General features: G+C 33.2%; 1 protein-coding gene across 1 annotated transcript; it reads left to right on the top strand.

Moving 5' to 3' along the window:
- Positions 1–3,319: 3,319 nt before the first annotated feature.
- On the top strand, positions 3,320–13,962 carry LOC148299481 (RNA-binding protein 28). Its single transcript, XM_088276032.1, has 11 exons — positions 3,320–3,472; positions 3,552–3,872; positions 4,283–4,483; positions 5,240–5,500; positions 7,023–7,217; positions 7,900–8,053; positions 8,998–9,175; positions 10,260–10,431; positions 11,773–12,046; positions 13,066–13,165; positions 13,244–13,962. Exons 1-11 carry the CDS (start codon positions 3,463–3,465, stop codon positions 13,883–13,885), a joined length of 2,508 nt encoding a protein of 835 aa, XP_088132158.1. The 5' UTR covers positions 3,320–3,462; the 3' UTR covers positions 13,886–13,962.
- Positions 13,963–14,881: the final 919 nt, after the last annotated feature.

Here is a 14,881-nt window from a genome sequence, read left to right as displayed (position 1 = left end):
AATATCACGTCTCTTGCGAGGATCACGCTATTAGTTGAAGGACAAAATATCCTGTACCCCTTTGTATTCTCGTCATATCCCACAAATATTCCTTTTGTGCTTTTCTCATCCCACTTTAATCTCTTTTCCTTGGGGATGTGGACGTATGCATCGATGCCAAAAATTTGAAAATGATCGAGTTTAAAACTCTTTTGAAACCATAACTCGAAAGGTGTTACTCCTTTCTGTGTACTTGGGCCTGTTCGATTTATTACATAGACGCTTGCATTCACCGCCTCTGCCCACAAAATCTTCGGTAATTTTCTTGCACTTATCAGTGTTCTTGCAGCTTCAACTATCGTTCTCATTTCTCTTTCCGCTTTTCCATTTTGTTCAGGCGTATACGGTACTGTCTTTTCGTGCTTAATCCCATATTTATTAAGCAATGTTCTCACTTCAGTGTTAATAAATTCTAATCCGTTATCTGACCTCAAGGTATTAATTTCATTTCCACATTCGAATTTTGCTCTCTTAATAAAGTGATCAATGTTTTCTTTAACTTCGTATTTGTTTTTCAAAAAATATACCTTGCGAAACCTTGAGTAGTCATCCTTCATGAGAAGAAAATATCTTGAACCGCCTACCGAAAATTCTTCCATCGGACCGCATACATCGGCGTGGATCAATTCTCCCGTACGCAATGTTTTACTTATACTGTTGTTAAAAGGCAATTTGTGCTGCTTACCTTGTATGCAGGCTTCGCAAAAGAAGTTCGGATCATTTTCATACGATACATTATTTACATTCAACACTTCTTTTACATGCTTAATGTTCTGGTGCCCCAACTTTTCGTGCCATTCTTTCAACGATGCGGTAGCGAAATTTGCATATGATGACATGTATCGAAATTGTAATTTATATAGTTTTTCTTCTCTGATTGCTACCGTCGCCACACGTTTTCCTTGCATTATTTTGCATTCATACTTATTTGATTCGAACGTGAATCCTTTATCTAGAACAGCGCCCAGTGAAAATAGATTTACCTTTAGTCGAGGTACATATAACACGTTATCGATTTCTGTCTTAATCCAGTATTTTCCGTTGAATGCCTCCAATTCTACTTTTCCAATTCCCTCAATCTCTAAGCTTGTTCCATCACCAACTTTTACGCTTCTTGAACTGCCTAGGCTGTCAAGTCTTTTGAATGCTTCTCTCGTGTTACACATGTGCTCACTTGCACCGCTGTCTAAATACCAGTTTGTTTCCCGCTGCGTCGCTACAAATGCCTCGGGCACATTAATAAATGCATTTGTTTCTTTGGTCTCCTCCGGCTGTCTGGGTTCTGAATTTTGTTTATTCAACCTTATTCTACAGTATCTTATTTGATGCCCTGGAATACCACAGTAGTGACACCTTTGTACCCCGTTCCCTGCAGGTCTTGCACCTCCTCCGCCTCTGAATTTACACTCACTCTTGAAGTGTCCGAAATTTCCACAACTAAAACATTTTATTTTGCTTTTTGCCGCAAACGCAACTATGTCTGCACGTTTTTCTTCTTTACTTTCTTGCATGCTTGCAATATTTCTGTCCTCTTCTATTAATAATCTGGATGTTAGTGCATCTAGCTCCTGCGATTCCTTAGGCACCGAGTCCCATGCTGATATGAAGTGTCTGAATCTCTCGGGTAGTGACATTAAAATTTTAGTTATAATCATGCTTTCTGCAACTGGTTCTCCAGCCTGTTCTAAATTGTTGGTAATCGTATTTAATTTGGTTATAAAATCTACCATCTTGTCCGTCTCATGAAATTTAAAATTGTAAAATCTTTGTTGCAGTAGATGGAGGCTCAGCTCCGACTTTCTTTCGAACACGACCTGCAATTTCCTCCACATTTCTTTGGCTGTCTCACATGTTATAATGTGAGCCATACTAGATTCGTCCATCCTATCGACGATGATGCCCTGCGCCTTATTGTCACACGTTTGCCATTCCTTCGCCTTCTTCTCATAGTCAACTGACGCACTGCCCTGCCTTGGCTTCTCAAACGCACCGTCCACTACATCAAATACACCCTTGGCCTTTAGCGCCACTTTCGTTTGAAATTTCCAAAGATTCCAGTTCTCGCTGGTAATCTTCACTGCCTTTACACTATGAGTAGCGTGAGTTTCCTCCATTTCGAATAAGTCTTTACTCTCGACCACGCGTAATTCACACACAAACTTAAAACGACCGCGACACCCGCGTTTTTCTTCCGACCACAAAGCCGGCTAACCTCAATTTTTTTTTTTTAAATCCACGAAAATCTTTGCAATCCGCACATCAATCGCGACCTGGGCCCATAACCTGTTGACGGGAATAGGGAAGGATGCAAAGAGAACAAAGATTAACTTTTAATTGAGTTTATTTAATAACAATATACGTGTTTTTCTAATCGACCGACCACTGTCGTAGATCCTCTTATTCGCTCTGCGCCGCTCTCTTGCGCACCTCTGCTTGCTTACATCCGACGCCCACAGATGGCGGTATACAATGTTTTCATTGCTTATCTAACACTATCTATGTACAAAAGGGTTTTCTGCAGTGACAGTAACCAAGACAAAACAGCAAAATAAACTGGACACAAGTAACACACTTCGGGTGTCATTGTCTACTATTATCCATTATCTCTAAAAGGAACCGTCTCGTTGTAAAGAAACAAACTCAGGGTTGTTATTAATTTACCGTTACAGTGAGTCTAGTCACAGCATATTGTTTTTTTTTGTAAAACTGTATATTATTTTGAACCTTTGTTTTCATACCTCTCAAAATCATAAAGATATTGAGAGTAGGGTGAATACAGGGAATAGAATAAATAAAATAAAATATAATAAATATGTCCCTAGAAGATAAACTGGTGGTTCATAATGTAGTGGTAGTACCGACACTGATGTATAGAAGTAAAACATGGAATTGGCAAAGGAAGGATAAATGCAGAAATAACGTCGTTGAAATGCGTTCCCTCAGACAATCGTATTACAGAATTAAAAGGAATGTAAAGCTGAACTACAGATAGTTGAAAAGATTAATAAAAGTTCTCCGAAGGTTGTATGGACATGTGGAGCGAATGGATTACGTGAGAACGACCAAAAAAGTATATTCCATCCTCTCTGCCTTCCCCTTTAAGAAACGGCGTGATGATAGAAGTAATAGTAGAAGAAGTAGTATAAATCGAATTTGTTATGTGTTTGATGAAAACAAACACCGTTATATTTTTATTCCGAGCCCTAATATTACCTCGTTACCTACCTATTGAGAGAAGTCAGAAAGACTATAAATGACTAGAGGACAACACTTTTAGATCATAGACAAAATGCAGTTGTCAAACTTTACGTCTTTTTGGCATGTTTTTAAAGCATGAGTAAATTGTAGGTTATGTTCGCTCGATTTTGATAGCTGCTGAAATACATATTTTATTGATTCCTTTAAAAAAATCCAAATTCAGTGATGGGTAAACGTAAGTAATATAGTTAATATTATGTCTATATTATTATCTTGAATATAATATTGTTTCTAATTCGAAGATACATTTACAGAAAAATTCGGTGCTGGTGGAAAAGGAGGCCCCAAAAAAGGAAAGCAGTCATTTAATTTTAAGGGAAAGAAAGGAAACAAGAAATTTTCTAAGAAACAAAAACCTACATTTGATGTCAACGCTCGTTTGGTTGTTAGAAATTTATCTTTTAAGACTACAGAGGATACTTTGAAGAGTCACTTTGAGCCGTTTGGTAAAATAGCTCAGGTCACGTTATTGAAGAGACCCAATGGAGATTTAGTTGGCTGTGGCTTTGTTCAATACGAAGATCTCGAGAACGCAAAACGAGCAATTGCTTCTACAAATTCACATCCATTTTTAGGTATGTCACAGTATGATGATTTTAAATCCCTTTTGGGATATCAATGTCGGGTTGGTCCCGTGGTTAGTGTCACGGACTCTTAAGTCAGAGTTTCGCAGTTCGAATCCACTCTACCACAATTTGATACCTATTTCTAATAATGAGCCGCTCAGGCTCACAGAAATAGTATGAAATTGAAATATTTGTGTTAATAAGAAAAACACAAATATTTCTCAAATGTGGATTTTTCCCGACTTATACTTATACTTTGAGCATTTAATATATAACACATTTATGTCTGCTTATTGTATATATGTATATACTCTGATGTTAAAATCTAACAGAGTTTGTGATTTCTGTACCTCTTGTATTTTAGAAGAATAATCCTAGCATTAAGTGGTGTAATTAAATGTTGAGCATATATTTTCCAGGCAGATCTATTGAGGTAGATTGGGCGGTGGCCAAACACCAATATGCTCCACCAGGTTATAGTAAAAATGCAAAACCTAAAGAAGTTGAAGAGATTAAATCAGAACCTGAATACGATGACGAAGCTAACGCCGATGAAATCAAAGAAGAAGTTGCATCCATCAAATCTGAAAACGATGAATCTGAACAACCTTCAAATAAACGTAAGCTGGAATTCAAATTCAAATGAGTGAATGATACATACTTTTATCACATGTACTTTATTTGCACATCTTAAAAGAACTGACCAAAATCTGGAGAAACAAAATACTTAATTTTCTTTTTTTAAATGTAAACGTTTTTGACTTTTATGTATGAGCCTTCGGGTTCAATTTCTGATGCTAATAATATTTCGAAAACACTTCCTAATAATTGGTAAAAATTAACAATTAAGTGTATTACACACACGCAATAAAGAACTTAATAAAATAAAAAAAAATAAAAAAATTCAAATTAAAAAAGAAATTGAAAAATGTTTCTACTTATTCACCATCCCTGATGCCTTTGAGTATAGCTGCTACTCAAAATGAAAATAGCCGCAAGAGATTATTACCTTAGCCTTTTTAACTGCCAAATAATTGAATTTTCATAAATTAGATAGATTTGGTATTAAATTCATTTTGAAAAAGCTGTTTGCTCCAAGTCTGGTTAATATTATAATCAAGTTATGGATAATATATTCTGATATATATAGTGTTCAGATGTTGTAATGTATACAAATTGTAATACATTACAACATCTGAAGGATAAGACTAATCTTTATATTGTTCATATTTTATCTTTTCATTTTGTTCAAGGAACAAAACTCTGACTAGAACACTCTTGAGGGGTAAAATTCATGAAGTGATAAGGAAAATGATGTATTTTCTTTTGTTTTATAATTTAACTTTCTTCATTTGATTTTAAATTTAAATTTTCAGAAAAAATGGACCGAAAAACTAAAGATCAAGAGGCCGCTCGATTGAAAAATATCAAAAAAGCAAGATTGATCATCCGAAACATTTCATTCAAAGCTACGGAGCAATCTCTCGCGAAGCACTTTGCCCCTTATGGAGAGGTGATGGAAGCAACATTGTTGAAGAAACCCAATGGAGACCTTGTAGGATGTGGCTTTGTTCAATTCCAGGATGTAAAATGTGCCACCAAAGCGATATTGAACACTAACGCTAAACCTTATTTAGGTACTGTCATTTTATTGTTTTCATTACTTGAAATACAGATTAAGCCAGAGTTAAATAAAAACAGATATGTAAGGCGAATAAATATAATCTGACTATTGTGTGATGTTCGTCACACCTTTTTCACTTCTTCTATTCGTTCGTTAGCCCGTTGTTCCGCAAAGTGTGTGCCGCGGCACACTGGTGTACCGTGGTGATTATTTGGTGTGTCGTGGAAAAAAGTCTAGTTTTGTGAAAATAACACAAAAGTTTCAAATTTTGATTGCCTGTGCTCGGTTAAGTAGGCTCACATTTTGCTTTGAACATAATATGTTAAATATGTTACCATAATATGGTAAAAAAAAAAAAAGCTGAGATAAGCATTATCGATAAAATTAAGAAAGGTGTGTTGAGATGGTTTGGACATGTAGAACGAATGAGTGAGGAAAGAACGGTAAAATAAATTTATGAGGCGAATGTTAGTGGGAAAAGAAGCAGAGGAAGACCGAGAAAAACATGGCACGATCAGGTATGCCAAATACTTGAAAGTGGTCAGGTTAGGAGTCGTAACAATCGGCGGGTATGTATGAGGAGATGCATGAACGTGGAAGAGGCGAAGAATGTTTGCAAGGACAGAGTGGTGTGGCGCTCTATTCTCTCTGCCTACCCCTGCGGAGACGCGGCGTGATGGTTAGTTAGTTAGTTAATATGGTAAATATGCACCTCTGAAATTTCTTAATTTGGTAGGTGTACCTTGAATACAAAAAGTTTGCGGAACACTGTTTTAGCCTATTGTAGATATTTCTGTATTTTAACCTGTCCAGGAGTGTGGCCATACATGGTCATCTAAACAAAACTTTCTTCTAACGAGTATAGGCATACATGGACAGCCGCGCTTATAACTAAAGTCCGGTGACGGTTATTTCTAAAATGGTACTTGTACTGTCATCGCTTGTTATACTTAAACACTAAAACCACAGTTCAGATTATTTTTCTATCTACCCATGACATTTAACTTAAAACGATGTTTGTGAGACGTCATCGTAATGACGCTGTCAAAGAAAACCCATGAAATAAAACATCGATAATTTTGATATAAAAAATGTTTACTGGCGTAAATATATATTTTTTTAGTCAAGAAAATATGATGCTTATAGCATTTATTATTATTTTATTATTATTATTATTGATTACTATTTTTTGAAATTATTTTATGATATAAAATAATCAAATAATTAAAAAAAAAAAAAAAAACGCACTCTCCAGATAAAGTTTTGTCTGCAGAAACTCACTCCCAGACAGGTTAATTTTAAATTACATTTATTTTATCATATTTATCGAAAAGTTTGTTATTTTGAAAAATATTTTGTCATTCTAGTCCCTCTAAAGATTTTCACACAAAAGTCTCGATAATTTGATATAGTTGATAATTCGAAATGAAAATAATTCACATGTAATTAGAAAAAAATAAAAGATTTGAATTTCCGATTGCATTTACTGCTTTTGTTATTTCTTATTCTTATTTGTCCCCTGTTTCTTGATTTAGGTCGCCCCATTCATGTGGACTGGGCCATCGCCAAAAACAAATACATGTCATATATTACGCAGCAAAAAGACGAAGAAGAATATTTGAAGAATGATGTCAAGTCAGAACCGGAGTCTGATGGAGAATCAGATAAGAAAGAAATCAAGTCTGAGAGTGATGATGGATCAGATGGAGAAGGGTCGGATGCTGATGATGGTAAAACATGATTTTATTTTCACCGAGTATTTTACAATTACAATAAAGAAGTTGGCTTCAAATGGATTCACTTGAGATCTGTAAACAATAGAACAAAACTGTCACATTTTCTGTACATATATTCATTTACATATCTGCTTCAATGTGTAGTAGTCTATTGGCTACTACATTTAGTTAACATCCATGAGACTTCGAGCTTAATTCCTAGGGAATCAAAAAATATATATTCTGAGTATATTGTGTAAATTTACCAAGCCAAAAATATTTTTAAAATGCCATGACGAAATATTTTAATAGTACTGAATTATTGTTTTAAGTATTGATAAATTTTTAAACTACAGTAGCACCCCTTTAAGAAATCACCTTTGGGACTGAGTGTATGGTTGAAGTGCAAATAAGGTTGGATTATCAGAAAATACACAAAAAATACAGATTTATACTAAAATAAACAATATTTTGGATTATACAACAGATTTACACTAAAATAAACAGCCAAAGGTGGATAAGAGGGAGCTCTACTGTAGATAGTTTGAGAAACAAATTTACAAAACTTGCAGACTGTTCAACCATTCGAATGAGTTTTGTCAAAATTATTCACATAGGTCACTTTTTGAAGTGTGTTTATCATATGTATTACATATTTCCTTATGGTGACATACTTATTCAAACGTAAAACTTTCAGATGAAGTTTCGAAAGATGGCAGTGATAGTGAAGCAGCGAGTGATGAAGAAGAAGAAGATGATGATGAAGAACCCGAAGATGATGATGATTATGATGAAGAAGCTGACGACGATAACGTTTCACAAACAACAGAAACTGATCCAAGCAAATTAAAGTAAGGATGTTTTCAATTCATTCATATTTTATTTATTTTTAAAAAACAACTAAATATATGTAAATCCAAATTACACAAGCTTCAATTCATTCATATTTTATTTATTTTTAAAAAACAACTAAATATATGTAAATCCAAATTACACAAGCTACACTACTACACTATTACTTCTTCATTTTTTCACACATGGCAGTGATGTATTTCAACCTGACCTTCACTTATGTCATCTGTAACTTTTAATATATTTTCCAATTCTATACCCAAGAATCTGGGAGTGAAATTCCGATCACGTTCTCTATATGTAATTCACGATCAACCCATTGCAACACACAACGGTCAAGGTCAATTTGTCACTGACTCAAAAATCCGGTGATTCGCCAGTTTGTCTTTGAAGTGATTTTTTTATAATTAAAGTGTAACTTTTAAATGTAGTTTTTGAATCACGATAAATATGTTATTATAATATGTTATATTATGTAAGTTATATTAAATTACATATGTAATTATAATGTCTACCGGTTTTTAAGCTAACTGCTTCTTTATCAAAACTGATTGTTCAAGACAAGTTGTTCAAGAAAATCTCAAAGTTAGTGCTTTAAATATAAATTATATGATTTTTTTACATTTAAACTAAATGACAATAACTTTCACAACTGGGGATGAGCCATAATGATCTAGCTTACGAACAACAACAAAAAGTATGCTTTTATGTTATATCATTTTTATTTTGTGTGTAATTTAATTTAGTCTTAATGTTATTGCAATGAAAAAATGTGTCAAAATGAAATAGTGTATTGCATGAACACATTGTGTCATCTTTTTTAGTGGTGCGATGGGTTAAATTATTATCTTGTCTGTCCGATGCAGTCTCAAATGCATTATTGGGTGCAGATACGAGTCGAAAAAATATTTTGAAATGACATCAGCTCCTAAATTCTTTTCAGGGTTTCTGCCAATGACGCAGAGGATGGGAGGACCATATTTCTGAAGAATGTACCTTTCAGTATAGGTAATGAAGAGCTGACTGAATTTGTCCGTCAGTTCGGGGAGACAAACTACTGTTTGGTTTGTATGGATAAATTGACGGAGCATTCGAAAGGAACGGCATTTATCAGATTTCAGGTAAAATTCGAATCATCTACTTTTTTTCCTGTATTTTTTAAAAAAAAGTAATAAATTTACTTAGGTATACAACCACTACATATATATCTTATAACTTAATTATAACATTGACTGGTTTTAAAGCAAACGGCTTCTTCAATACTAATTGAAGTGTTAATTAGTCTTGAGGAAGAAGCTATTTACTTCAAAACCTGTATATATAATCTATTATAATAATTAATTAAGTAACCAAGTTATAATTTAAGTTGCTAAATTAAAAATCACAAAGTGCTTAAAATATTAATTATGTTTTGATATTTATTTAAAAGGGTTTACAAAAAAAATCCAAACAAATATGAACTCGCTGGGATATTTTGCACTGATGTCACATTTTAATATTAATTTTTGTTGATTAAAGTAAACTTTTAACTAAAATGATAATTAGTTAAAACATTAGACAGTAAATAATGATTCTGACTTTTGCTATATTTTAAAGCAATCAATATATAATGGTTTGATAAAATAAAGATATTCTCTAAGACATTTTGAATTTGATAATTGTGTACACATATTTTAGACCTTAACAAAGAGATTCGTACATAATATTCATATAAAAACATCAAATAATTCCTTCTTTTTTTTACTTTTCAATGAGGCCAGTGCAGATGGTAAAAATACCCTTCTCGTTTTTAAGCATCAATTGACCGAATGGGTAGAAATCCCTTTTCCGTCCTAAGTGTGTTGATGGATAGTGGAAACAAGTTTTTTTTTTGTTTTCTGGTAATCTTAATTGCATACTGGCATATGTACAAAATGATAATTTAATGGTTTGGCTTGAAAAACTGAAAACATTTCATTGTCTCCTAATGCTTATTCACATGATTCCAACAAAAATCTGTTTGTAAATGGTGCAGAACACTAAATATTCCTTTGACTTATTGTCATTTTTATAAATTTTCATTAGAAAAGTAAAAAAATCTTCATATTAGGTATGTAATTTCATGCTTCAGTTTTGCAAAGTATGTAACATTATTTTGCCTTATAGGCTTCTACATATAGAAAAATGGATAATGTTATTAAAAAATTGTTTTATTTGAAATTTTAGAACAAAGAAGATGCAGATATATTCTTAAGTGCGGGTCCAGACAGACTCACTCTGGAAGGTCAGGTATTAGAGGCCCTTCCTGCAATGTTCCGAGATCGGATAAATGGGAAAAATAGCAAATCTAAAAAGCAACCCAAAGACTCGAGAAATTTATACCTTATCAAGGAAGGAGGTTCGTATTTTGTGTAATAATTGAGTTAGCTAGAAGCTCCACATGGATGACAAACTGCAAAATCACATAGACCGACAAATTTTAATATCAGGATAGTTTTTTCATCTGTTATAACGTGAAAGGTTACTCGGATTAGCGAAGGTCTTTGTTAATTTACAAATTTCAACCATAGGTATTGCTTATGAAGTTACAACATTTTGAGTGTGTCCAAATACTTGTTCACAAAATCTGGATTATCTCCAATTACAGGAGTTATTTTCATATTATTTTTTGACATCTCATCAAAGATGAAGAAGAATATGGAAGTCTGGGCATTTACGGGGCTGACGACCGTCATAGGCTGGTTTAAGAGATCACTTTACACACGTGTAACATTCACCAATTCAAAAAAATTGGTTCATATATATGGAACTTCCAAGAATTTGAGTGGTGTGGTTGTCAATAATGGGTAGAATTGGTGAATGTTACACGTGTGTAAAGTGATCACTTAAACCCGCCTATGACGGTCGTCAGCCCCGTAAATGCCCAGACTTCCATATTCTTCTTCATCTTTGATGAGATGTCAAAAAATAATATGCTTATGAAGTTCATTCTGGAAAAAATGTGTATTTTCTCTTGTGACTTTATACAACTTTACAAAATTTTAGCAATGTGGTTGTCAGTCATGGGTAGAGTGATGATGTTATATATTATATAATGTGATCACTCAAACCAGTTAATGATGGATCGTAAACCCTGTGAATACCCAGACTTCGTCTCAATAGAATTATTTATCTATTTTATTAAAATTAAACACTTGAATATACCACTTTAATGAGTTTTATTTATATATACGACTATATTATTTATTGATTCGGCATTAACTTTGTGGAATGACATAAATGATAAAGTGGTATATACGACTAATTTTGAAAACTTATGTTTTCATCTTCTACCAGAAGTTAAATTAAATTAAAATCAATTTGTACCAGAAGTATATTTATATATGTACTAGTCGTATATATAAATAAAACTCATTAAAGTGGTATATTCAAGTGTTTAATTTTAATAAAATAATCAACATGTCATTCCATAAAGTTAATGCTGAATCAATAAATAATATTCTTTATCTATGTTGAAATATTAAATCATTCTCAATTTTGATATAATAATAGGAAAACCAAATCCAGCATTTGTAATATAAATTAATGATGTACTCATATAATATAAAAAAAAAGTTTCTATAATTATTCATTTCCATATTTTCTTTAAGAATAGAATTTGTGATTTTTTTGCGAGATAAAAGCTCCCAGTTACCATTTCGATTTGATCATTTTCCTTAAAATTTATATTCATTTTTAGTGATCCTGGCAAACACTAAAGCAGCGATTGGAGTGTCCGCCTCTGACATGGCAAAAAGGCTATCTTTAGAGCAGAACAAGTCCCAGATGCTCCGAAACCTCAACAGGTTCATATCCCGGTACCGTCTTACCATACACAACATTCCTCCTCACTACGCCGACGAAGATTTGAGACGGGTTTGTCTGGAAATGGCTAACGTTAAGGCGTACTGCCTCAAGGAATGCCGGGTCATGAAACATCTCAAGGGGCCGCTTGGTGCTAACGGAAAACACATGTGAGTATTCATTATAATGAATTATTTTTAGTAATCGATAATTTAATTGACAAAAGACAAAAGAATGTAAGGCTGAGATCAGCATTATCAATAAAATTAAGAAAGGTGTGTTGAGATGGTTTGGACATTTGGAACGTATCAGTGAAGAAAGAACGGTTTAACAAATTTGTGAGGCGAATGTAGTTGGAAAAAGAAGCAGAGGAAGACCGAGAAAAACTTGGCACGGTCATGTATGTCAAATACTCGAAAGCGGCCGGGTCGGGAGTCGTAATATCGTCAGGTATGTATGAGGAGATGCATGAATGTAGAAGAGGCGAAGAATGTTTGCAAAGACAGAGTGTTGTGGCGTTCGATTCTCCCTGCCTACCCCTGCGGGAAACGGCGTGATAGTTAGTTAGTAAGTTTCAATGGCTGAATCAGTATGAGGGGTGTTGCTTTTGATTTGTTTTTACGGCTGCCAACCAAACCTCGATTAGTGTATAGCCAGCTATATATGGTAATAACAAGTGCTGCATATTTGTATCTTCTTCCTTACTTTAAATATAATTGGAGCTGGAATGCAAGGGTTTGAGGTTATACAAGCGTGTATATTTCTACTTTGATCCTCCAACTTGGAATTATATTATTATGGGACCCAAACCGTTTACATTAAAATATGAAGCGATGAGTATCGCTTGTTGTATTAACCTCTATTCATAAAACAATGTTTAATCAATGGCTTCTAAAATAAGAAAAAATTACCCCATTGCTCTCTCTTGTATGGCTAAATTAGAGCATTCATATGTTGGAGGTAATTAAATAAAATGAAAGTGTGATATTTGAGCAGTTTTTGTATTCCCTCAAGGGATTAATCCAGTATCTGTATATGTAATTATAAAAATTTGGACATATTCAAAATATTATCAATTAGTATGTCAAAAAAATTCTCATACTTTTTAAATGTGTTACAATTTTTCCTTTATATGTAGAGCTTTTAAAAATTCTCCATCTTCCAATAAATACTAACCCTTTTTTTACAGGTCAAAAGGCTACGGATTTGTAATGTTTACTAAACATGAAGATGCCTTGGCGTGTTTAAGGCGTATGAACAATAATCCTTCTATCTTCGATAAGAATAATGTAAGACCCTTTTAAAATGAGTTCAAATTAATAATTTTGTCCTTTGTAAATGATGTTAATGATTTGTCATTTTTTCAGAGACCAATTGTGTCATTTTCCGTAGAAGACAAAGTTGTCATAAACGCCAGGAAGAAAAGATTAGAAAAATCCCTAGTTAGAAATCCTTTAAGCAAATCCTATGTTGCTCACAATAATGACAATGATAATAAAAATGCGCAGTTCAATAAAAAGAAGTTTAATAAACCACAACCCGATGGAAGAAAAAGAAAATCAGAACCGATGGACGTAAACCAAGAGCTACCGCATAAGAAAAGTAAATTTGACAAAAAGACGTGGAAATCGGAAGACAGGAATAAAAATACTTTCGATAAGAAAGAAGGAAGGTTCGGGGGTGAATATTCAGGAGAAACGGCTAAACCGGGTAAGACCAGGTTGAGAAGTAATTTCAAGCTGAGGACAGAAGCGGCAACTCATAAAGAAAATGTAAAAAGTGAAAAGAAGAAACAAAAGGCTTCAAAGAGAGCGCGGGATATCAGAACAAAAGAGAAAATCAAACAGCCTAAGCAGAAACAGAACACAAATAAAAATACTAAATTTAAGAAATCCTCGCAGTTGAAAGAAGATAAGAGTTTCACAGATTTAGTTAATAAGTACAAGAGCAAATTAATTCCCGGACCCAGTTCTCAGAAAGTCAAGTCCAAGTGGTACGAAGAGAGCTGAATTATTGACATTTAATTTATGATTTTATGTAATTTGAATAAATCTCGAAAATATCTAAATTTATCTTTAATTTTTTACAACCTTTAAAGATGATAAATTTACTATTTATTGGCACAAATGTTTTTTTTTATTATTAAGGATCATTTTTTTAAAACATAAATATCATTCATAAAAAAAACCTTGCATCGCTCATGGCACATGTCGGACATGATTTATTCACATTAAAAAATAACATTGTTTTAACCTCCCAGTGATTGAGCTCTTGTAAACTAAACTATATTCAGATACTCTTTGTGACTTTATTTTTTAAATAATTTTAAAATTACATTTCACTCCATCCTTGGGACCCTATGTGTCCATAATCTCATCACTTTCATAGATTTTTACCACTCTCCTCTCTCTGGATAAAGGCTTTATAAGTTTACCGTTTTTCCAAACTTTAAAGGGCTTTATAGCCCTTTGCATTCCTCTTCCAAACATCTAGGATGTACATGCTTTTACTGCCTTTACCATATATGGCAGTATTGGGAAAACATGGATTTGTGATCAATTCACGCAATAAAATTGACAGCTCATTTTAATAATTTTCAACTATCAGTGATGCCAAAACATTATAAAAATAAAATTTACCAATTATACAAGCTTCAAAAAACTATGCAAAAAATTTCACAGATGTCACTGCAAGTACTATTTATTAAAATTAATTTGATAGTACATACATAGGCGTGAAAGCAAAAACTTTATAAAAAATATGCTTCGAAAATAAGGTGTCATTATTCTCCTAAAGGTTAAATGGCTGAAGATATTTCCACTGCATATAAAAAATAAAATCTATATTTACTTTAATATTCGCTAACCTCAAATAACATGAAAGTGTTGTATAAATAAATAACTCAGTTTTTTGTTGTTGTCTTGTTTATTAAGATTAAAAAAGATAAAATACATATTTGATTTTTACGCACCAACAGACATCAAAAGCTTTTCCTAACATTGTAA

Source organism: Brachycentrus maculatus, unplaced genomic scaffold, assembly GCF_059751285.1.
Source record: "Brachycentrus maculatus isolate JH-2025_06_01 unplaced genomic scaffold, ASM5975128v1 h1tg001124l, whole genome shotgun sequence".
Lineage (NCBI taxonomy): Eukaryota > Metazoa > Arthropoda > Insecta > Trichoptera > Brachycentridae > Brachycentrus > Brachycentrus maculatus.
Note: the sequence above shows the minus strand (reverse complement) of the source record. Positions and strands in the feature narration are given on the sequence as shown.

Bases quoted from the DNA above. Each gene is read 5' to 3' on its own strand.
- LOC148299481 (XM_088276032.1), top strand. The intron at 9,176-10,259 runs GTAAAATTCGAA...TTGAAATTTTAG, and splicing joins CGGCATTTATCAGATTTCAG to AACAAAGAAGATGCAGATAT. The intron at 12,047-13,065 runs GTGAGTATTCAT...CTTTTTTTACAG, and splicing joins GGTGCTAACGGAAAACACAT to GTCAAAAGGCTACGGATTTG.